General features: G+C 50.7%; 1 protein-coding gene across 2 annotated transcripts; it reads right to left on the reverse strand.

The window, feature by feature from the left end:
- Window positions 1-279: 279 nt before the first annotated feature.
- Window positions 280-14,489, reverse strand: SCART1 (scavenger receptor family member expressed on T cells 1). Of its 2 annotated transcripts, XM_087862483.1 has the most exons (13): window positions 14,423-14,489; window positions 12,224-12,541; window positions 11,052-11,348; window positions 9,879-10,187; window positions 9,225-9,530; window positions 8,765-9,082; window positions 8,380-8,694; window positions 2,705-3,019; window positions 2,488-2,556; window positions 2,098-2,412; window positions 1,778-1,825; window positions 1,127-1,261; window positions 280-675 (listed from the first exon to the last, which is right to left on the reverse strand). In XM_087862483.1, the coding sequence occupies exons 1-13, from the start codon at window positions 14,487-14,489 to the stop codon at window positions 386-388; spliced, it is 3,102 nt and encodes a 1,033-aa protein (XP_087718609.1). In that variant the 3' UTR covers window positions 280-385. The 2 variants fall into 2 exon arrangements, with proteins under 2 accessions (XP_087718609.1, XP_087718610.1); XM_087862484.1 differs by lacking the exon at window positions 1,778-1,825 and having other exon boundaries at window positions 1,127-1,299; window positions 2,094-2,412.
- Window positions 14,490-25,046: the final 10,557 nt, after the last annotated feature.

Here is a 25,046-nt window from a genome sequence, read left to right on the forward strand (position 1 = left end):
CCTGCATTTAAGCAGAGAGAGGCGCACTGGGCCCCTTGGCCGTCCCTCAAGAGCCCCCTCAACTTCTAGGCCCTGGCGTGTCCCTTGAGGCCAGAAGGTCTGGTAAAGACTAGAAAGGGTGAGCCAGGGTCACACCGCATCCCCTCCCACCCTGTCTGCACAGGCCCCCTGCAGCCGTCCAGGACAAGGTACTAGAAGGACCCCGAGGGCAGCCGTGAAAAGAAACCCAAAGAAAACTCCAGGACCCTCCCTAAACTCCCACCCACCCACAAGATGATTCCTGTCTAAGGAGCAACTTTGAAGGGACGGCCGGAACTCCCGACGTGCAAGCCTGTGACGCAGAAGGGAGGGTCATGGACACATGGGCAGATGGCTCTCAGGGTCTTTAAATGTAGGCACCGGCCAGAGCAGAGCCCCGGGCACAGGAGCAGAACAAGATGAAGAGCGCGACAGACGCCAAGGCACAGAGGTGCACACCAGCGGGGCTCAGGGGCGTCTCCTCCTCTTCCTCCTCCTCCTCCTCAGGGCCCAGTTCCAGCTCTCCAGCATCATCATAGTCCTCCTCCAGGGCCAGGTTCTGGGAAGCTCTGGGCTCCTCGTCTTTGTCCCCCATGGGGACAGCTCCGATGTCCTCGTAAACACCTTCCGAGGGCAGACTCGCCAACATTCTGGAACCTGCAAAGGCCACACCCGAGCCCTCTAGAAGAGACACTCCCACAGTCTGAACCCACCCACTGCTGGCCCTGTGGGCCCCCCCTGCATGCACCCTGACTCCTGCCGCAACGTCCCCCACAAGGGGCCACACACCTCCCTGGACCCCCAGGGCTGCTTAGCCCCCCACACACAGATGGCACGAGGAATCGGGACACCACTGCGGCCTTGTTCTCATACCCAGGCCGCCCCTCAGAAGCAGAGCAGGGCCCAGGGTCCCCTGACCCTGAAAACTCATGGGTCCAAGAGTGTCACTGAGAAGTCGCCATGCGGTGGGAGTCCAGGTGGGACGAGGCATGCAGAGCAGTTACCAGGACAGAAGGGGCTTGTGATGGGCTGGGGTCCCAGAGTGTGCGCCCCCAGCCTCCCCATCCCCTAGAGCCTTGTGTTCACCTCCCCAGCCACACCCACCTACCCCTGCGGGTTCTGCCACGGTACCACTGCACCCCCAGGACCAGGGAGACGATGACCAGAAGGGTGCCGAGGACAAGGCAAAACGTCATGGGCAGGTTCCCAGTCTTGAGAGCAGATGGAGGGGCCAGAGGGGGGCCTGTGGAGACAGTGAGAGGCGGGGTCTGCCTTGTGTGGCTGTGTGCCTGGGGTATTGTGACCTTGGGTCTGGACCACCTGAGCCTCTCAGGGAGGGGGAAGGCACCTAGAGGAGAGATGGGCCTTGTGCTCCTCCCTCAGAGATAGCCCCGAGGTCACAGGGCAAGGGTCAGGAGGGAGGGGGCCAGAGGGGAGGCCACAGTATTCCCAGGTAAAACCCCCCACTTGGTAAAAGACAGACCCCAGAGAAGTGGCTGGGCAGGGCCTGGGCCTGCTGTCCCTCCACATGGCTCTCCACACAGGCTGGCATAGAAGATGCAAAGCCTTTTTCCTCAGAGGAGAGGGCGGTCCTGGTCCTCCTGACCTTGGCCCGACCTGCCTAAGGAGGGGCTGACGGGGGCCTTGGAACCCACAGGAGACTCTAGGGCACCCCTCTGTGCAGAACCCATTGAGGGCACCTCTGGGTTGGGGCCAGACGGGAGGGCTTGAGGTGAGCCCTGAGGGAGAGCACTCCTACCTGATGTCCATGCCCGTGCTGGTGGCAAGGCCGTGGTCCCCCTGTCACCTGCAGGAGAAATAGGAGGGACCTGAGGGCAAAGGAGGGGAAGCCTCCACAGCCCTGGGCAGCCACACCCTTACCCAGACCTTCAGGGAAGAGTCCCAGCCCCACTCAGCCTGAGCCCAGCATGTCGTGGGAGAGCCACAGAGGCAGCCAGCACAGGTACGGCCGTAGGCCAGGTTCTGGGGGGATACTCCGAGGAACCATTCTGGCAACTCCCTCCCCAGCCCTCAGCAAACCCTCCCACCCTGCCTGTCCACTGCCCCCCGCCCACTCACGGGAGCAGTGCACTCCCGCATCCTCCTTGTGTCCACAGTCTCCAAGTCCCCATGGCTCTGCAGGACAGCTCCACAGGGACAGCTCACTGCCACGGCACCCCACCTCATCCAGCCACACAGGCCCCGAGCCTGGCCCGAAGGCGGCCCCCGCAAGGGCCCCCACAGCCGGGCCACAGCCCAGCTGGCGGCACACAACGTCCGCATCGGCCAGGTCCCACGAATCGTCGCACACGGTGCCCCAGGATCCAGCGTGCCAGAGCTCCACGCGGCCAGAGCAGCTGTCCTCGCCCCCACGCACACGCAGCATGCCCTCCTCTGGAAAAGGGGGCTGTGGTCACTGCAGAGCAGGCCCAAGGTGGAGAGTGGACAGGGAGATGGACAGGAGGCTACCTGGGCAGCTGTGGGTGGATGAGCAGTTGAGGGTCTCCCCAGAATCCTGCGTCATTTTCTCTGACAATCCTATTGGATTAAATAGTCACCATCCCATTGTGAATGCCCTGCAAATCTTCAGAATGAAGTTTGTAGAACCCACATGACCCCCAGGCCCTGAGTCATGGATCAGTGGCAGCCCCTGTGGGTGACTTGTCAGAAACCACCAGCGTCCCACCTGCACAGGTGATCCAGACCTCCTCTCCAGGGGCACAGGAGCGTGGGTGCCATGGTGCCGAGGGGCACTGCCACAGCGTGGAGTTTCTCAGCCTGCGGCACTCGATGTTGTCCACCCAGGAGGTGCCAGAGCTGGTGTGGACGGGCCTGTTCTCTAGCCAGCCCTGCTCCCCACAGCCCAGCTGCTTGCAGATGATGGACAAGGAGATGTCCTTCAGGGCATTACTGCACACAGCACCCCACGTCCCATTGTAGAACACGTCCAGCCACCCAGCACAGTGGTGGATGCCACCTCGCAGCCTCAGATCCACTGACCCTGCAAGACAAGAGCAGTCAGGCCAGGGGAAATCTCCAAAGGAGGAGGGCAAAATGAGAGGGTCCCAGCACCTGGATCAATGCTGCCCAGGGGCATCTAACCCAGGGAGCCCCTGTCATGAGCCTTAAATCAATCACACATCCCCATGGCAATCTCCTACCCCAGGGAGGCAGGTAGCAGTTAACCTCAGGTGATCAGATTTAATCCCGGCTGTAACATCTTAGCAGGTGTCAGCTAACTGTCCAGAAATCCATCCTTGGAAATCATTCAAAATACAGAATAATCCGGGTGCTAAATGAGAAAAATATGCAGCCAAGAATACTTTATCCAGCAAGGCTGTCTTTCAGAATACAGGGAAAGATAAAAAGCTTCCAGGACAAACAGAAACTAAAAGAATTTGTGACCACTAAACCAGCCCTGAAAGAAGTATTAAAGGGGATCCTTTAACCAAAGGGAGAGCCCAAAAGTAACAGAGACCAGAAAGGAACAGGGACAATATACAGAAATAGTGACTTTACAGGTAATACAATGGCCCTAAATTCATATCTTTTAATAGTTACTCTGAATGTAAATGGACTAAATGCCCCAGTCAAAAGACAGAGGGTATCAGATTGGATAAAAAAGCAGGACCCATTGATATGTTGTCTGCAAGAGACTCATTTTAGACCTAAAGACACCTCCAGATTGAAAGTGAGGGAATGGGGGGGAGGGTAAACAGAAGGGGGAATGAAGCATGAGAGACTATGGACCCTTGGAAACAAACCGAGGGCTTCAGAGTGGAAGGGGATGGGGAACTGGGATAGACTGGTGATGGGTATTAAGGAGGGCACGTATTGCATGGTGCACTGGGTGTTATACGCAAATAATGAATCATGGAACTTTACATCAAAAACTAAGGATATACTGTATGGTGACTAACGTAACATAATAAAAAATTATTATAAAAAAAAAAGAAAGTGAGGGAGTGGAAAACCTTTTATCATGCTAATGAACACCAAAAGAAAGCAAGGGTAACAATCCTTATATCAGACAAATTAGATTTTAAACCAAAGACTGTAATAAGAGATGAGGAAGGACACTATATCATAATTAAAGGGTCTATCCAACAAGAAGATCTAACGACTGTAAATATTTATGCCCGTAATATGGGAGCAGCCAACTATATAAACCAGTAAATAACAAAATTAAAGAAACACATAGATAATAATACAATAGTAGCATGGGACTTCAACACGCTCTTCACTGCAGTGGGCAGATCATGAAAGCAGAAGATCAAAAAGGAAACAAGGGCTCTGAATGACACATTGGACCAGACAGACTTTACAGATACATTTAGAGTATTCCATCCTAAAGCAACAGAATACACATTCTTCTCGAGTGCACACGGAATATTCTCCAGAACAGATCACATCCTGGGTCACAAATCAGGCCTCAACTGGTACCAAAGATTGGGATCATTCCCTGCAACAGTACATTAAAAGGACTGTTCACCACGACCAAGTGGGATTTATTCCTAGGCTGCAAGGTTGGCTCAACACCCACAAATCAATCAACGTGATACACCACATTAATAAAAGATGACAAGAACCGTATGATCCTCTCAATAGATGCAGAAAAAGCATTTGACAAAATACAGCATCATTTCTGATTTTAAAAAAAAAACTCTCTACAGTCTAGAATAGAAGGAACATACCTCAATATCATAAAAGCCATATACAAAAAACCCACAGTGAATATCACCCTCAATGGGGGAAATGGAGAGCTCTTCCCCTAAGGTCAGGAACACGACACGGATGCCCATTCTCACCACTGTTGTTCAACATAGTACTAGAAATCCTAGCCTCAGCAGTCAGACAACAAAAAGATGGAAAAGTCATCCGAACCAGCAAAGAAGAAGTCAAACTCTCACTCTTTGCAGATGACATGCTACTCTATATGGAAAACCCAAAAGACTCCAGCAAAAAATTCCTAGAACTCATACAGGAATTCGGCAAAGTGGCAGGATATAAAATCAATGCACAGAGTCAGTTGCATTTCTATACACCAACAATGAAGCAGCAGAAAGAGAAATCAAGGAATTGATCTCATTTACAATTGTACCAAAAACTATGAGATACCCAGGAATAAACCTCACCAAAGAGGTAAAGGATCTCTACTCTGAAAACCATAGAACACTCATGAAGGAAATTGAGGAAGACACAAAGAAATGAAAAAACCTTCCATGCTCATGGATTAGAAAAAAAATTATTGTTAAAATGTCTATGCTACCCAAAGCAATCTGCACATTCAATGCAATCCCTATCAAAACACCATCGACATTTTTCACAGAGCTGGAACACACAATCCTAAAATTTGTATGGAACCAGAAAAGACCTCAAATAGCCAAAGGAATGTTGAAAAAGAAACCAAAGCTGGAGGCATCACAGTTCCAGACTTCCAGCTGTACTACAAAGCTGTGATCACCAAGACAGCATGGTATTGGCACAAAAACAGACACATAGATCAATGGAACAGAATAGGGAACCCAGACATGGACCCTCGGCTGTATGGTCAAACTAATCTTTGACAAGGCAGGAAAGAATATCCAATGGAAAAAAAGACAGTCTCTTCAATAAATGGTGCTGGGAAAATTGGCAGCCACATGCAGAAGAACGAAACTGGACCATTCTCTTACACCATACACAGAGATAAACTCAAAATGGATGAAAGACCTCAATGTGAGACAGGAATCCAAACAAATCCTAGAGGGGAACACAGGCAGCAACCTCTGTGTCCTCGGCCAAGCAACTTCTTGCAAGACATGTCTCTAAAGGGAAACAAAGACAAAAGTGAACTATTGGGACTTCATCAAGATAAAAAGCTTCTGCACAGCCAAGGAAACAGTCAACAAAACCAAAGACGACCAACAGAATGGGAGAAGATATTTGCAAATGACACATCAGATAAAGGGCTAGTACCCAAAATCTATAAAAACCTTACCAAACTCAACACCCAAACAACAAATAATCAAGTCAATAAATGGGCAGAAGACGTGAACAGACATTTCTCCAAAGAAGACATCCAAATGGCCAATAGGCACATAAAAATGTTCTCAACATCCATCGACATCAGGGAAATACAAATCAAAACCTCAATGAGATACCACCTCACACCAGTCAGAATGGTGAAAATTAACAAGTCAGGAAACAACAGATGTTGGCAAGGATGTGGAGAAAGGGGATCCCTCCTACACTGTTGGTGGGAACGCAAGTTGGTACAGCCACTCTGGAAAACAGTGTGGAGGTTCCCCAAGATGTTAAAAATAGAGCTACACCATGATCCAGCAACTGCAGTACTAGGTATTTACCCCAAAGATACCAATGTAGTGATCCAAAGGGGCACCTGCACCCCAATGTTCATAGCAGCAACGTCCACAATAGCCAAACTGTGGAAAGAGCCCAGAGTCCATTGACAGATGGACAGAGAAGATATGGTATATATACGATGGAATATTACTCGGCCACCAAAACAAATGAAATCTTACCATTTGCAACAACATGGATGGAATTGAAGGGTATTATGCTGAGCAAAATAAGTCAATCAGAAAAAGACAATTACCATATGATCTCACTCATGTGTGGAACTTAAAAAACAAAACAGATGAACTTGGGGGAAGGGAAGGAAAAAATAAAACAAGACAAAATCAGAGAGAGAGACAAACCATAAGAGACTCTTAATCATAGGAAACAAATGGAGGGTTGCTGGGGGGGAGGTGGGTGAGGGGATGGGGTAACTGGGTGATGGGCATTAAGGAGGGCACGTGATGGAATGAGCCCTGGGTGTTTATATAAGACTGATGAATCACTGACCTCTACCTCTGAAACTAAAATACATTATATGTTAACTGAATTTAAATTTAAAAAAACAAAATACAGAATAATTCTTGTACACAAGGTGATCAATGTAGCAGTGATTGTAAGAACTTAAAAAATTAAAAAACAGGAACGAGGGCAGTTTCACGTTCAGAGACAGCATCGGCCCTGGCTGGTCATGGCCCAAGTACCGTCACATTACCCTCAAGCAGGGCAACTCCAACAGCACTGGGATGTAGTGAGCAAACTACGATATCACCACTAATGAAGTATTAGACAACCCTTTAAAACTGTGTGATGAGAGTCCGTGGTACACGAAAAATACCTCTGCAGGATGTGAACTGCATGTGATGGGGTCATAACAAATTAAAATTTATATAAGCTTTAAAAAAACACTTGAAGGAAGATATCCATGATAGATTACCAAAGTGGTCACAAAGATCTCCGGCTGTACCCACACCCCTTGAAATGAGTCTGTTTCTCACCCCCTGAATCTGGGCTGGCCTTGGGACTTCAGCCAACTGACCAAATGGGGTAAGAGTGACCCACGCCTGTCCCAGGCCTGGGCGTTACACGTGCAGCTGGCCTGCTTCTGCTCTCGATCTGGAACACTGCTCCATGTTGAATCATAACAGAAACAGAGCGTCCCCCACCCCTGCCAACAGCCAGTCCCCAGCAGCAGAGTTCTATCAGTCAGCAAGTGACCAGCTGCCTGAGGGAGCCCGGGAGACGGAAGAAGGAAGCAAATCTGGCCAAGTTGCAATGCACGTCCAGCAACTTCAGACCAGTGCTGACGCAGGAGCAATTCAGTGATGCGTACAAAATGTAGAGACACTCCCCCAGAATATAGGAGAAAAGAGCGGAGCCCCCTCAAAAAAAAAATAATAAAGAAAAAGGGCAGGGAAGACCTAAAATAATGAGCCAAAGTGTCACTTGGAGAGACACACAAGGACTGAAACAGAGCGACCCTCTGAGACATCGCTGAGGAACCTCCTAAGGACTGAAATCAACAAGAAAGCACAGAGAACGCTCAGCTCCGGCCTGGAGGGCAGCCCCGGGCAGACCCCTCACAGGCTCACTCTCCCCCCCAATAAACGACACTGTCCCTGGAGAACGATCACACCCACTCGCGCCAATCTGAAAAGCCTCCGATATGCGTACGCTTTCCCACAGCACCTTTAAAGCACTCTGGGAAAGTCCTCCAGCGCACTGGAGTAAGGGTCAGTTTGACACAGAGGAGCCTCCCGCGCAAATGTGAGCTGAGCCTGTGAGCAGGGGTGACAGACCCTGGCAGTGCTGGTCCCGGACGCCTGCAACTCTGAGCAGACCCCCCGCCGGGCAGCGTCAGTGCAGCAAGAGAACACTGCCCCATCATCGTGGAGCTCTCGGTGGGCGGAAGAGACCGTTAGTGGGAACCGGGGAAGGCAAGTGTGCCAGAGGTTAGGCACTAGGACGGCGACCATTTGATACCCAGCTGCCCCGTGAAGACCGCCAACTAACAGGACCGACCTGAGCAGACCACGCCGGCGTCCTCCTTGTGCCCGCAGTCCTGCTGGCCCCAGCCCCCGGACGGGCACTGCCACAGCGCAGACTCGTGGCCGCTGCAGCCCAGCTGGTCCATCCAGATTCGCCCGGACCCTGCCCCGAAGGGCGCAGCCCCCAGGGCGCGGAGGGCTTGGCCGCAGCCCAGCTGCCGGCAGACCACGTGGGCGTCCCGCAGGTCCCAGCCGTCGTCACACACCGTGCCCCACACACCCCGGTGCAGCACCTCCACGCGCCCTGCACAGCGGTGGGGCCCCGCGGCGAGCCGCACCCGCCGGCTCCCTGCGGAGACACGCGGAGTCAGGGCGGAAGGCCTGCGGGCCGATGGGCAGGCGGCCGGGCACTCACTCACCCGAGCACACTACGCCCGCATCCCGCGAGGCCCCCGCGGGCATCAGCGGGGATGCGGACACGTTGCACTGGGTCAGCTGGGTCTCGGTGCCCTGACAGCGCGCGCGGCTCAGCCCCACCGGGACCGCCCCGCGCCTGGGTGCAGGTGCGTCGTAGGCCCGTTCAGCCTGTCCGCACCCCAGCTGCCTGCACACCACGCGGGCGGCGCGCAGGTCCCACGCGTCATCCAGGACGCGGCCCCACACCCCGTCCAGGGAGACCTCCACGCGGCCATCGCAGCGGCTCTGTCCGTCCCTCAGTCGCAGGGCGTGGAGGAGACCTGGGGAGGACGCACAGACAGGTGAATGGATAAGGGGGGACGGGGACGGACTCTCCACCGGCAAAGAGGAGAGGACCACCACCTCCCAGCAGAGTCCCGTCCACTCCCAGCCTCCCTCTGCCCGGCGCTCTTGCGGACCCACCTGAGCAGACCACGGCAGCCGCGTTTCCCAGGGCACAGGCCCCGGCCCCCAGGGTGCTTACTGGGCAATTCCACAGATAGGGTTCTGTCCCCACACAGTGAAATACATCAGGCCAGATGGAAGTGTCCCCATCCCCAAAGTGGCCTCCCTGGGGTGTGGCCTCCACGCTGCCACAGTTGAGCTGGTGGCAGAGGACGGTGGCATCTGCTAAGTCCCAGTGGGCAGCACAGAGGGGCGCCCAGGCCCCCTGCACCTGGAGCTCCACGCGCCCCTCACAGCTGCTGCTGCCATTAACCAGCCGGAACTCTGAAGAAGGGAGCGGGTGTCAGCGTCCCCCTCACCCACAGGCCAGTTTCTTTCCTTTGCACCCAGTGGTGGCCAGAGCCATGCCCTCGCCTCACTAGCTCCCTCCCCACCTCAGCACCCAGATCATGCCTCCCTGAAGATGTGCCCACAGAAAACGGTGTGGCCGCTGCGGGGGCACGATCCTCTCCCCCTCTTCCCTCAACCCACAGAAGCAACACTTCCTCAGCCAGGAGCACGCACACCCTCCCGGCCAGAGGCACCTTTATGAACCGAGCTTAGAGCCCTCAGAGGGAGTCCCCAAGGGAGGCTGGCAGGGGAGGCTACCTGAGGCTACCCTCCCAGCCTCACCTGAGCACCTGAGCCCGGCATCCTGGCGGTGCCCGCACTGGTGCCCAGGCCCCCGAGGGCAGTGGAACAGCAGGGATTCATTGCCTGCACAACGGAAGGCCTCTGTCCACACAGGCCCAGAGCCCTGGCCAAAGAGGGCGCCCCCAGGAGTGGACACAGCCGAGCCGCACTGTAGCTCCCGGCACACCACATGGGCCGTTGCCTGGTCCAGGTCAGCGTCACAGACGGTGCCCCAGGTCAGGCCATGCCTCACTTCCAGACGCCCGGCACAGGGGTGCTCACCGCCCTCCAACCGGGCTTCCATGTGTCCTGGGGGAGGGCACAAACTCTCAGTCAGGGATAAGTGTTCTCAGGGGAACAGTTCAGCCACCTCCCTGGACCACAGGAGGCTCCAGACAGAGTAGACCATTTGTGACCAGGCAGTGAGTCTGCAAGCCCTGGGCAGAAACTGATAGCCAGAGGCCCATACCCCCTCCACCTAGAACACGGCACGTCCCGTTCTAGGTCACGTCGCTGAGATCAGGGGTCAGAGTCACTTCCTCCAGGTGCCCACATGTTGTCACACAGCCTCTGCCTGCCCAGGGCAGTGGCATCAAGGCCCTGTACAGTCTTGGAGGCGAGGTCAAGGCACCTCTCCGGCCACAGAGCACCGCCTTCCTGAGGGCACCAAGGAAGGTGGCCCATCCACCTCACTTCAGCCTTTCCTAATTCCCAGAACACAGGCAGAATCTATGAGGGCCAACTCACTTGCCCACTCGAGACAGGACTGGGAGGGGGCAACCACCAGCCCCCGACTCATGTTGGACTCGCCACAATCACCAGCACAGATGCTGCAAGACAGCCAGGACCCCAGCCGGCCCGGGGGTTCTGAGCCAGGACCCCTCTGCTGGGACGTACACACAGGTGACTCGGTGAGGCATCTGGTGAGCCATCCACGAGCGCTTCCTGTGCCCTCCCCTCCAGGCCTCTTTCCCAAGCAACTCTGAGCTCGTCCCTGCGCAGAGCTTCCCCTCTGCCTGCCCGCACCTGTCCAGCCCACCCCTAATCCCTCTGAGACAGCAAGCCGCCCAGCTGTCAAGGGCAGATGGGGCCGTGAGAGCGCCTCCCCCACGGGTCTGCGCCCCGAGACGCAGGCGAACGGGACCCCGGAGCCTGGCGGCGCCCAGGCCTCACCTGAGCAGACTACGTCCGCGTCCTGCTGGAAGTCGCAGCCGCTCCGGAGGTTGTTGTTCAGTCTGCAGTTCCGGATGGTCGGCTCGGTGCCCCTGCACGTCATGTACTTCCTGACGACACCCACATCTCGGCGGGGGGCCTGAAGCACAGGCCCACACCCCAGCTCCCGGCAGAACACCGTGGCCTCCTCCTCATGCAGGCCGCAGAGGCGATCCACCCCGTTCACATTCCTGATCTCAGGGAGTCCAGAGCAGGGGCTGCGGCCCTTCACCAGCCGAATCTCCCGAAAAGTGCCATCTGAGAAGCACAGGCCCACGTGACGGACGGTGGGGACTGTGCTGGCCGCGTGGCCACTCGGAGCCTAAGGCCTGCCTCGATGACCAGATTCCGTGTGGGCGTGGCAGTCCTTACCTGGGTCTGGGGTTCAGCCTGAGACCAACCCTGCTCCTTCCGGAGGGTCAGCACTGGGCTGAGTGGGGCCCTTTCTGACAGCAGGCAGTCACGAAGGGCCCCTCACTCAGCAGGCCCCCCACTCAGAGGGGCTTGTGCCTGGCTTAATACCCAGCTGTCATTGTCTTGAAAACCTTGTTGAACAAGGGTCCCTGCATTTCCCTTTGTACTGGGCCCCAGAAACCATGCAGTGGGTCAGCTTCACAGACAGGATACGGGGGGGCCTCACAAGTTCTCGGTCACCTAAGTGCCCAGAGACAGCAGAAGACCTCAAGACAGACCTCACAGGGAAAGCCCTTGCCTCCTCGTCAGCTTTGAAATCACGTTTAGATACCGACCGTTAACACCGACAGGCGCCCTCGGGTGTCTAGGAGACAGGGTGCTCCCTGCGTCCCCGCCCGTCTGTCTCCTGCTTCTCCACGCTCGGACATTGTTGCTTTACCTATTCATTGACCCTGTTTCCCCCGGGAGAGCACAGACCCCACGCAGCAGGATTTCGGTCTCATTTATTCACAGCTGTGTCCCCAGCACCTAGAACAGTGCCTTGCAAATAAGCATTTGCGGAATGGAAAGCAAAGGACCCCCAACAGAAGGAGTGAAGGGCTTGTGAGAGACTGGAAGGCTTTACAGGTGGGGCTGCCCAGGCCCAGGGAGGAGCCCCGGCCAGAGAGCGCCCAGACCCTCCCCTCCCCAGCTCCCCCACCCCCACCCCACGGACTTACTTGCACACAGAGCAACTACTACCCACTCGTGAGGGCACTCGCTCCGCGTCCAAGCCCCGAGGCTGCACTCCCAGAAGGAGGTCTCGTCGCCCCTGCAGGACACGTTGTGGAGCCAGGGCCGCACCATCTCCCCCGGCAACGGGACGTACTTGGGGGCACCCACGGCATGTCCACAGCCCAGCTGCCTGCAGACCACAGATGCTTCTGCCAACGTCCACTCCTGGTTGCACACGTGTCCCCACTGCTCCTTGTGCCGGACCAGCACCACCCCGTCGCACGGGCTGTGTCTGTACCCCAGCCTCAGGTCATGCGGTCCGCCTACAGAGGACAGGCCAGCCTCAGAGGGGACCAGAACCGTCTTCGTGGGGAGGAGGGAGAGCGGGCGCCAGCTGGGAGGTATGAAGACACCTGTGTTTGCCCTGGGCCACTTCCAAGGTCTTGCTGCGAGGCCTCAGTGCAAAGTCGGGGCCCCCACCACCCCAGTACATGCAGTCCAGAAAGATGACAGGGTCACAAAGAGACCCACCCACCGCCCCCATGCGGCCCTGCGTCCTCGCCTCCACAGTGCCCCTCTCCCCCAACCATGTCCTCTACTCCCCTCCCAAGCTCTCCGGGGGCCCCGCCCCTACGATGGGGTGACCCCCACCAGGCAAGGAAGTCCCCTTGTCCTCTGCTGCCTGGAACTGGGGTGGCTCTTCCCACCACCTGACCACACCTCCCAATCATTATTTCCCCACTTCCACTGAGGCCCTGTGGCCCACCACACGCACCCCACTACTCTCCATTCCCTACTCACCCGTACCCCACGCACCTGGCCGGCTGCCTACCCTTCCAGTTCCACTCTCCAAGACGGCCTCCTAGGGTTTCAGGTCTCGGCAGCTCCCTGGACCCGGACCAAATGGACCACCCCACCAGGACCAGGATGCATTTCCCAAACAATGACCCTTCTAGGCCTCTGCACCCTGGTTTTTCCTGCACAGCCCCTCCCCATCACCCCATCACAGCCCCTTGATCCCCCATCGTTACCCCCTCCTGGGCTGGCCCTGGAGAAACACAACGGCAGCCACGGAGAGGTCTATGTCCCAGCTGGGCCACCCCAGACCACATCCAGGGCCCATCCTGGACTCACAGAGGGAGGAGACAGAGGCACACTCCCGCACACAGATCCAGGGGAAGGCACGTCCCTCTCACCGACCCCTGAGGGTCTCCAATCATCACCGGTCCATCTCTGGTACGTTCCCCAGAGCCTCCCCATCCCCTTCCAACCAGCCCATGGGTGTCTGCATCTTTAAGACAAAACGGGATCCCCTCCAGCTTTCCCACACCACCCCAGCCTGACGGCATCACTGCTCACAGATTCCTGCCACCACCGCCTGGGGCGCCCCTACTGTCCAGCTCTGAGGCTCAGCCCGCCCAATGAATGGTCTTCCTCAGTTTCCAGGGCAGTGGACACTGCTACCCTCTCCTGTCTCCTGCCCAGCTCACACACATGCACACACTCACACACACACACGCATGCTCACACACACTCTCTGACACTATCACCCACCTACCCAGTCAGAGGCCCTTGCTACCGTATGCAGTCCCCCCAGGGGCTTGCTCTCTCACTACCAGCTTTCCATGTTGTTGCGTCAGGCAGAACCCCCTCTCTACAGCTTCCTGCCCATGATTCTGCCTCGTGGCTTCTGGACCCAGCAGCACCCCACACCCTTGTGCTGCCAGCTTGCGACTGCGGCTCCCTGGGACTGCGTCTCTCTTCCATGTCCCAGCCTGAGCTGAATGGTCACCCTCACTGCCAAGTAGGCTAGCTTTCCCGCTCCCCCACCAGCCCCCCCAGCCCCAGGGAAAAGGGATGGAGCAGCCCCTCTGCAGGACCCGTCAGCACCTCCTGTCCATGGGGGTCCCTGGGACCAGACACTAGCCATGTTCCCTCCTTCCATCTGGGCTCTGACTCAGCCCTGCACCCCAGGTTCACCCTGGAGTTAGATCTGCTCCGTCTTTGCTAGAACAAGAGTCTCCAGGGGTAGATACTTTGGAGCCCACATGCCCTCTTGCCCCGGGATGACCCATCCACTTCTGGGCTGAACAAGAGCCAGACTGACAGCAGGTCACAGCAGGAGATGCCACACCCCAGGGTCTCTAGCTCTACTGAGCCACTGCCTCCAGAAGCTTCCATGGATGAGGGAAGGAGGAACTTACCAATGGGGAGTGCCCTGAGAGTGAGGAGAAGCGTCCCTAGTCCCAAGGCCCAGAGAACTGTCTTCATGGCCCTGTGACCCCCAGAGCTCAGCCAGCTCCAGCCACTCAACTGGGGCAATGCAAAGATTACAGTCCAGAGTCAAATATACAGAAGTAGGAGCCACCAATGGCCTCCAGGAACCAATGGGGACAGTGAGGGCCTTTCCAGAACGTATCAGGGTTCTGTCTCTCCGTCTCTGAGCAGAGCAACAAATGGCCTTGGCAGCCCTGAGCACTGCCAGATATGAGCGAGGGGCCCAGGCTGTGGGTTTCCTCCCACACTGATAACTGCTGACAGGGTAGCTTTACTCAGACCCCACAGTCAGATAGGTGGTCCAATCTGCCCACAGCCACAGCAGCAGCGAAGCCCTGTGTGTCTCCACCCTCCACCCAGGCCCAGTGGCCTTGGCTCCCCAGCAGACAGCGACACAGCAACACCAGACTTCTGGCACTGGCAGGGACTGAGTGGGAGCCCCACAGCAGCAGGAGAATGAGACAGGCCAGGATAGCCTTGCAAGACCCCTAAAAGCTGAACCATCATTGGACCTAACGCCACAAAAGGACAGACCTGTACTCTGAACCTTAACAGGATGGCTACCTGCTGACGTGGAAGAGTGTCCTCACACCACAGTGCAGAACACAAGTGAAGGTCACCCACCGTGTGAAGAATCAGGAAAACAACAATCTGATAATACAAACAAGGCGAAGGTGATCTCAGAACTTCCTGCCGAGCTTTAAGGCGGGCATCATAAAAACACTTCCACAATAAACTGCAAACTCTTTTGAAACAAATGGAAAAACAGAAAATCTCAACAAAAAAATAGAAGTTATAAAAATGAACTACTGGTGAGGATGTGGAAAAATTGGAACATTCACGGGATTGGAAGATGGTGCAGCCACTTTGGAAAACAGTTTGGCAGTTATTCATAATGTTAAACCAGTAATTCCACTCCAAAGTACATATCAAAGAGAAATTAAGTTACGTCCACACAAAAACCTGTATACAAATGTTCACAGCAGCATTATTCATAATAAACAAATAGAAACAAGCTAAATGTACATCAGTTGACAAACAGATAAACAAAAGGTGATCTATCCACAGCACAGAACATCGTGCAGCCACTGAAAGGGAGGGAGCTCTGACACCTGCAACAGTGGGACGAAGCTTGGAAACATCACGCTCAGTGAGAGCCGTCAGACACGAAAGACCACACTATGACTCCTTTTATATAAAATGTCCAGATTAGGCAAATCCACAGACAGAGAAAGTGAATTAGTGTTTGCCAGGGGCTGGAAGGAGGAGAAAATTGGAAATGAGGAAATGACTGCTAATAGGTATGGGGTTTCCTTTGAGGGAGGTGAAAATGTTCTGAAATCAGCCAGTGGTGATTGTTGTATAATTCTGAGTATACTAAAGACTACTGGATTATACACTTTTAAAGGACACATTTGTGGTATATGAATTATATTCTCAATAAAGCTGTTATTCTTTTAAAGAACCGAATAGAAATTATAGAACTAAAAATACAACAACTGAAGTTTTTTTAAACTCACTAAATGGGGGCTCCTGTGTGACTCAGTTGGTTAAGCATCTGCTTTTGGCTCAGGTCATGATCCCAGGGTCGGGCCCCTTGCTCAGCAGGGAGTCTGCTTCTATTTCTTCCCCAGCCCCTCCCCCCCACTAGGGTTTTCTCTCTCTCTCTCTCTCTCTCTCTCTCTCTCTCTCACACACAAATAAATAAATAAAACCTTTAAAAAAAAAAAAACTCATCAAATGGACTCAAGAGTAGAATGGAAATGCCAGAGGACAGCATCAGTCAAACTGAAGACAAATAAATAGAATTTACTTAATGTAGACAACAGAGTGAAAATAGACAAAAAATTAATACAGCCTCAGAGATCTCTGGGACAATAACAAAAGAGCTAGTATTTCTATCATTGGAGATCTAGGAAGGAGAGGAGAGAAAAGAATGTGAAGAAACAATAGCTGAAAACTTTCCAAGACCTAAACTTACAGATTCAGGAAGTTGGGCAAATTGCAAACAGGATAAACCCAAAGAATTCACACCAAAAGACATCATAAGTAAAATTTTGAAAGCTAAGGATTTAAAAAAAAATCCTAATAACAGCCAAAGAAAAATGACACATTATCTTTAAAGGAAAACCAATTTGAATGACAGCAAATTTCTCATCTGAAATGGAGACCAGCAGGTAGTGGAAGACCAGTTTTTAAGTGCAAATGAGAAGGTGTGTCAAGCCTGGTTCTATGTCTGTGAAACTACCCTGCAGAAATTAAGGGGAAATAAAGACATCCTCGAATGAAGGAAAACAAGAGAACTTCTTGCTAGAAGACATACTGTTACATAATGGCTAAAGAAAACCCTCTAATCAGAAAGCAAATGATTACAAAGAGATGGGACTTTCAGAAAGGAAGGAAGAGCAATGAGATGGTAAAGTAGAAGTGATCACAGTAGACCACCCTTCACTTCAGGGGTTTCTTTAGCCACGTGTTATGTCACAGCACTCCCCGAAGTGGTACGCAGTGCACACAGAGGAGATACTCCCGACAGCTCTGTTTGTAAAGTAGGGGAGTGTAAAAAAACAAAAAACAAAAAAAACACCTAAATATAAGTAAGGTTTCAATATTTCACTTGAAGTGTTAAAATGGCAACACCAGAAGGCTGTTGTAAGTTACACATAGTATCTTATATAAGTTACATGTAAGGTAACCAATAAGAAAATTATACAAAACTCAAAAACATTATTAATACATCAAAATAGAAGTCTGAAAAATGTTCACAGAACTCACAGGGAGAGAAGGGAAAAAGACACAGATCTGTGAGAAATGGGGGAACAAACAGGAAACAAGAAGTAAATGGGAGATACAAGCCCTAAGACATTAATAATAATTTAAATGTAAATGTTCTAAATACACAAATTAAAGGACAGATGATGGCAAAGTGAATTTTTAGAAATGATCCAAATACGTGCTGTTTCAAGGAAAAGACATTTTATGTGAACATTAATCAAAAAAGACAGGAGTTGGCTATATTGATATCAGAGAAAATTTTCAGATAAAAGAAAATTACTAGGAAGAATGGGAAACATTACATAATAATAATAAGGATGAATCCATCAAAAAGATAGGACAATCCTAAATGTGTATTGCCAGACTACAGAACTTCAAAATATATGAAGCAAAAATGGATAAAGCTGAAAACAGAAGTAGACAAATCCACAATTCCCGTTGGAGACTTCAAGATGTCACTCACAGCAACTGACAGAACAACTGGAGATAAAATCAGCAAGATCCGGAAGAACTGATCACCATCAACCAATAGGATCTAACTCACATTTGCAGAACACTGCACGCGACAAGAGCAGAACACACATTTGTTTCACACATGGGACATTCACCAACATTTGTATCTAAGGACATAAAACCAACCTTAACAAACTTAAAAGAATTTAAATCCTACAGAATATATTTTCTGACCATAATAGAATCAAACAAGAATAACAGAATCAATAACAGAAAGACAAAAGAAAAATCTGCAAACACTTAGAAATTAAACACACTTCTAAATAACCCACGGGTCAATGATGAAGTCTCAAGGGAAATTTTAAAAATACAAAGAAGTGAATGAAAATGAAAACAACACATCAACATTTGTGGGATGCAGCTAAAGTAATGCTAAGAGGGAAGTTTACGTGCTTAATATTTACATGAGAGGAAAGATCTCAAATCCATAAGCTAAATTGCTATCTCAAAAATCTAGGGAGGGCGCCTGGGTGGCTCAGTTGGTTAAGTGTCTGCCTTTGGCTCAGGTCATGATCCCAGGGTCCTGGGATCGAGCCCCACGTCGGGCTCCCTGCTGAGTGGGGAGTCTGCTTCTTCCTCTCCCTCTGTTCCTTCCCCCTACGCACGCTCTCTCTCTCTCTCTGACAAACAAATAAATAAAATCTTTAATAAAAAAAAAATCTAGGGAGAAAAAAGCTAAATAAAGCCAAAATATGCATAAGGAAAGAAATAATAAGATAAAGTCAGAAATCAATGAAGTTAAAAACGGGAACAAAATTTTTAAAAATTAATGAAACAAAAAGCTGTTTTTTTGGAAAATATAAAAACAAAATTAATAAACTGCTAGCAAGATTAACAAAAATAAAAAATGACCCAAATCAATACCAAGAATAGAAAAAGTGATATACCAACAGACCCAACAGCAATTAGAAAGATAAGAGAGAAATACTGTGGACAACTTTAAACTCATAAATTCAACAACTTAGAAAAGATGGACCAAACTGAGGGCCTCAGAGGGGAGGGGGTAGGGAATGGGATAGACCGGTGATGGGTAGTAAGGAGGGCACGTATTGCATGGTGTACTGGGTGTTATACGCAACTAATGAATCATCGAACCTTGCATCAAAAACCAGGGATGTACTGTATGGTGACTAACATAATATAATAAAAAAATTTTTTTTTTATTTAAAATTAAAAAAAAGAAAAAAGAAAAGATGGACCAATTGCCTGAAAACCACAAACTACTAAAACTCAGCCAGATGAAATAGATACACAAAGCTATAAAAGAAACTAAGTTTCTGTCATCAAAATGCTTCTGAATCCAGAGTCCTCACCGTTAGAATTGCCATTCACAGATCAGCAGGGAAGGAGGCTGGAACGACCCACATGGTGGTGGACTAGAGATGGAGCTGTCAGTAAGACCTTGTGTTCAGCTTAATATGGGTACAGATGGTACACACAGAAACACTGCAGATGTGTGTATGTGTGTATACTCCTATACAGATGTGTGCATAGGGATGTGCACTCACACATGTATTTCTTCATTCTGCCAACTGAGAGGCCTGGAAGCAGTGGTGCCCCAGTGCCCAGATCTTGGCATCTAACATCATCCTCAGTAAAAGGAAACAGGACACCTGGGAGAAGCGGCTGATCCTAAGACTGGGGTAGGAAATCTAGAAGGTGGGCCTGGAGCATCTTGTAATGTCGGAAAGTAAAGAAGTGATCAAAAATAAACAGTAACAGGGGCGCCTGGGTGGCACAGCGGTTAGGCGTCTGCCTTCGGCTCAGGGCGTGATCCCTGCATTATGGGATCGAGCCCCACATCAGGCTCCTCCGCTACGAGCCTGCTTCTTCCTCTCCCACTCCCCCTGCTTGTGTTCCCTCTCTCACTGGGTGTCTCTATTTCTGTCGAATAAGTAAACAAAATCTTTAAAAAATAAAAAATAAAAAAAAATAAACAGTAACAGAAAATTGGAAACATTGATGAGGGGGTATGGCAAACGTGCATAGGGGCTGACTGAAGAGTTCCCAAAGATCAAAGCTGGAACAATTTGAGCAATGATCCATCGGTCAATATTGGATTATAACCCAAAGGGTAAAATACACACCCATGAGTCATACTGACATAAAAAAATGACTGAATACATAAAGGGGGAGAAGAGATTCATTTCCCATGCAGAAGAATTCCAAATAATTTGTGTAGATATTCTGCTTTCAAGGAAGGAGCACATAGTTTCCCGCTCCTTAAGTGTGGGCCTGCCTAATGTCTTCCTCCAAAGAGTGAAGTATAGAAAGGGGAGAAAAGGAACAGCTCTTCAGTGGAAAACACCTGACAAACACAATTCAGCCATGTGATCAGGGTCAACACCAACAGCCATGCACCATCTTGATACGTATACTCTTGACCATATGGGATGACAATGGCACGTCACCTCTGTGATCTGCCTCCAAAAAAGCCCATAACTGTGATCTAATGGGAAGAAGAGCAGAGAAATTCCAGTAAAAGGGCGTCTTACAAAATACCTGAGCAGTACTCTTCAAAACTGTCAAGGTCATCGAAACCAAGGAAAGTGTGAGAAACCATCACAGCCAAGAAGAGCCTAAGGAGACATACAAACTAAACATAACGTGGTACCCTAGATGGGATCCTAAGTCAGGGAAAGAACGTTAGGTAAAAACTAAGGAAATCTGAATAAACTACGGACTTCTGTTTATAATAATGTGTCAATATCGGTTCATTAATTGTAGCAAATATACCACAGTAATGTAAGATGTTAATGATAATAAAACTGCATCTGGTGTGTCTGGGGTAGCTTCTCTATTTTTGTTTAAATCTAAAACTGTTCTAAAAAATAAAGTCTAAAAATTCCTAAAAAAGAAATCTCTAGGCCAAGATGGTTCCACTCGAGAATTTTACCAGACATTTAAAAAAGAATACACCAACTTCACACAATCTCTTCTAAAAATAAGATGGACCACTTTTCAACTCATTTTATAAGACAAGAATTACCCTGAAACTACAACCAAAGGTAGCACTGAAAATGAAAACCACAGACCAATACCTCTAACGAACTGAGAGGCAAAATCCTCAACAAAACTTCAACAAGCATAATCAAGACATAAAAAGAATCACCCACTACAACTAGTGGATTTATTCCAGGCACGCAAGACTGATTCAGTGTTGAGAATCAGTCATCGTCGGTCATCTCATCAACAGGCGAAAGAGGACAAATCTTACGATCGTATGAAATGAGCAGAATAGGTTTTGACAAAATTCACACTCCATTCAGAGTAATTAAAAAACTCTCAGAAAACTAAGAATAGAGGGGAATTTTCTCAATCTCATAAAGAATATCTACCAAAAATTCTCTGCAATTTACATCATCCTTAATGCTGAAAGACTGAATGTCCTCCCCTAAGATCGGGAATGCGGTGTAGTGATGCCCATTGTCACCGCCCTCACTCACCAAAGCACTAGAAGATTCAGCCAGGGCAACGGGGCAAGAAAAAGAACTAAAAGCATACGTGTTGGAAAGGAAGAAATAAAAAATATAACTTTTTACAGATGACACAATTATTTATGTAGAGAATCCCACGAAGTCTACAAAAATAGAACTCCTAGAAGTAATAAGTGGCTTCAGTAAGATCATAGGACACGAGATCGAACACAAAACTCAGGTGTAATCCCACACACTAACAATGAGCAGGCGGAACCCTCAGTAAAAAATGCAATACAATTTATAATTTCTCCAAAGAAATGAACTCAACCTAACCCTCATATCTTATACAAAAACTAATTCCAAAAGAATGATGGGCTTAAATGTCAAATGTAAAACTATTAAACTTCTAGAAAAAAAATAATAAAATCTTTGGGACCTACGATGAGACAAAGCATTCTTAATTTGACATCAAAAGCAAAATTCTACAAAAAATTAAACTGAACCTTGTAAAAATTAAAAATCTTTGCTTTGCGAAAGTATTGTGAAAATACTTATATGCTGGGAGAAAATATTTGCAAATCACATATTCAATGCAAGACTTGCATTCAAAGTATTAAAAAAAACTCTAAAAACTCAACATAAAAAAATATTCACTTAGAAAATGGGCACGCATAGTCATTTCACCAAAGAAGACATACAGATGTGTCACATAAGGACATGGAAAGACGTTGGCCTTCTTCAGCTGTTAAGTAAATGCAAACTAAAACCACAATAAGACATCACTACAGAACTACCAGAATGGCTTTTTAAAAACTTAGTGATAATACCAAATGCTGGCAAGAAGTCAGGAAACTTAATCACTCCACACTGCTGGTGGGAATGTGCATGGCAGAGCCACAGGGGCTCTCAATAGCGTGGCCGCTCTTTCTCAGCCCCAGGACTCGGGGACCACGACGCCGTCGGGCCTTGGCCTCAGAGCAGCAAAACCTCATGCTCACGCAGAAGCCTGTACCCTGATGCTCATGCAGCCTTCTTCACAGTGGCCAGAGGCCGGGAGCGCTTTCCCGCCGCTCGGCGGGTCAGGGGTAGACCCTTGCGTGGAGCAGCACTCAGCAGCAGACGAGGACGAGCTACTGATACGCACAAAACAAGGGAGACGAACGAGGAATGATGCTGAACGAAAACCGCAATCTCAAGGGTACATGCTGCGTGATCCCATTTATGTAACATCCCTGAAGCAACAGGAGACGAAGAAGAGACCCGCGGGTAGGTCCCTGGGGGTGGAGGGGCGTGACTGGAAAGGGCAGCACCAGGGCATCGGCGGGATCGCGGGGGTCTCGCCTGAACGTGTGCACGTGATGAGACTGAGTTGCACGGACACGCAAAGAGAACGCGCACCGCACTGAGATCTGAACCAGCTCTAGGGACGGTCCCCGTGTGGATTTCCTGCGGTGCTCAGTTTGGGGCTACTAGAAATGAGACCATTAAGAACATTCTTGCACAAGGCCTCGGGTGGACGCGTATTTTCATTTCTCTGAAGTAAGCACCTAGGAGTGGAGTGGTGGGGTCGTTGGGCAGGGGCGTGTGCAAGTCACTATGACGTGCCCACACTGCTGTCCAAAGTGCTTTCAGTCCCTCCACGTCCTCTCCACTCATAAATTTCTGTGAAATGCAAACTAACGTACGGCGACAGAAAGCAGGTCAGTGGCCGCCAGGAGAGGTAGTGCGGGGAGGGACAGGAAGGGGGAGACTTTGGGGGTGGAAATGTACAGGCTGTTGATTGTGGTATCGGTTTCACGGGTCTATACATAGGTCAAAACTAATCAAATCGTACATTTCAAATACGTGCTATTCCTTGTACACCATTTGTAGCTCGATAATGCTGTTTTTAAAGAAAGCTTATCCTCGCACAAAGAAAACCCTGTGCCCAGAACCAACAGAATCGGCAATGTGTATAAAGCATAGTAATGGTGCCCACACTGGCTTTTTCCCAGGACTGCAAAGTTGGTTTGCCATTAGAAAATCCATCATTGTAATTTGACACACTGAAATACTAAGGGAGAAAAATTACATTATCCCCTTAAGAGAGGCAAAAAGTTTTATATTAAAGAATGTATTACAATTAATAAATACTTTGCAAAGTAGAAGTAGCGGGGAACTCCCTCAATCTGATAACAAGTATCAAACCACAACCACAGAAAGCCTCCAGCTCTCCGAAACTGAGTCAGAGACCGGAGACAGCAGAGGGCTGCCCCCCCCCCACTAGGTCCGGCCCTGCCCTGCCCTGGGGCCTTCACCAGTGCAGTGGGTTACGAGAAGGAAGTCATTAGGACTGGAAATGAGGGCAACGCCCTCATGGCCCACAAACGATGCCACCGGGAATGAAAGGAATCCAGAAGAATCTGCAGACGCTGAGTAGAATCCATGAGTCTAGCAAGCTCACAGGGCACAGCTAATAAACCAAAAGCAATTGTTTTTCTACTAAGAGCAACAAACAGAAAAGGAATTCTTTTAAAAAGCTACCACTTATAAAAGCAACAAAAATATTAAATACCTAGGAATTACTCTAATGAAAGATGTGGAAAACGTTTACACAGAAAACTGAGACACATCACAGCAAAGTTTAAGCAAGGAGGAAAAATACACCCAGTTTATGGGTCAGAAGACCCAATCTTGCAAAGACATTAAATTTCCCCAAATTAACTACTGAGGGAGACAGCCTAAACCTGACAAAATGACCCTAAAATTTACATGGAACCCCGAACGGGCGGGAGTGGCTGCCACGTCAGCTAGGAGCAGGGTCCTGGTGCCCCAGTGGGGTTAGCAGTAATGCGGCTGTGCGGGTCTCCAACACAGGTCAGCCAGCGTGGACAGAAGCAGAGAGCACGGTTAGGAGTGGACTCTCCACTTCTCAAAGGCCAGTGACAGGCGGGGAGGCCTCCTGCCCAGCTGACAGGGGCACTAGGGTGGGCAAGAAGTGGGGTGAGGGCCCACGGGTGCTGCTTCCAGGGGGCAGAGGGGGTAGGCTGCCCGGCTAAGGCTTCCTCCCCTTTCACTTCTAGGACAGGAGGCCGGAGGCCGGTGTCTCTGCTGTTCACAAAGGCAGAAAGAAAGAAGGTGGAGACGGCGGCAAAGACCAGGGAGGGGTCCAGAGCTCGCACAGCCTGGAGCAGGAAAGCCCCCAGGCTGCATGTGGATCCAGATAAGGTCTCTGTGGGGGAAGCAGGAAGTCAGAGTCCCTGCCCCTTGGCTGGTTTTCTGAGAAGGGGGTGGGGGCTGTAGGGTTTGGGAAGCCTGCCTGGGGCGCAGAGGACTGGGTGGGCTGCTGGAGCTCACGCTGGGGACTCTGCAGGGGACAGGGGTGAACAGTGACCCTGGAGGGTGGGAGGGGTGGCAGGTCCAGGTGTTGGGTACCCACTGCGGTAGGACTAGGGGTGCTGTGGGAGTGACATGAGAAATGGGCAGGACCTTCATCTCCACACCTTGGATGCAGAGGTGAAGTTCTGGGCCATGGGAAGCCAGGGGTGTCTGTGGAAAGGGGCTGAGATGACGTGGGGAAACAGGAAGCTGGGGAACTGTGAGGAGCGCTGCCATGGGTGCTGGGATTCCCAGGAAGAAAATCTCCAACCACCCACCAAAATCAACCAACCAGCAAGAAGTCCAGCAGTCCGACACACTCTGCCTGAACACACCCTGCAGAGAGCCACCCGACCTCACTACTGGACGAGGCTCCTGGGAGGGGGCGGGGGGGGGGGTGCAGAATTGCACCAGGGCAGAAAGCCCTGAGCAGGCCAGGGCAGGGGCTGGGGCATTCTCGTGAGTAAGAGAGCTTCCTCCCCTGGAA

The sequence above is a fragment of the Ursus americanus genome, chromosome 6 (assembly GCF_024610735.1).
Source record: "Ursus americanus isolate L20-20 chromosome 6, mUrsAme1.1.p, whole genome shotgun sequence".
Classification (NCBI taxonomy): Eukaryota; Metazoa; Chordata; class Mammalia; order Carnivora; family Ursidae; genus Ursus; species Ursus americanus.

Bases quoted from the DNA above. Each gene is read 5' to 3' on its own strand.
- SCART1 (XM_087862483.1), bottom strand. From the start codon at position 14,489: ATGAAGACAGTTCTCTGGGCCTTGGGACTAGGGACGCTTCTCCTCACT. The intron at 9,083-9,224 runs GTGGGTCCGCAA...CGTCCTCCCCAG, and splicing joins GGCTGCCGTGGTCTGCTCAG to GTCTCCTCCACGCCCTGCGA. The intron at 2,557-2,704 runs GTGGGACGCTGG...TTAATCCAATAG, and splicing joins GGTCTGGATCACCTGTGCAG to GATTGTCAGAGAAAATGACG.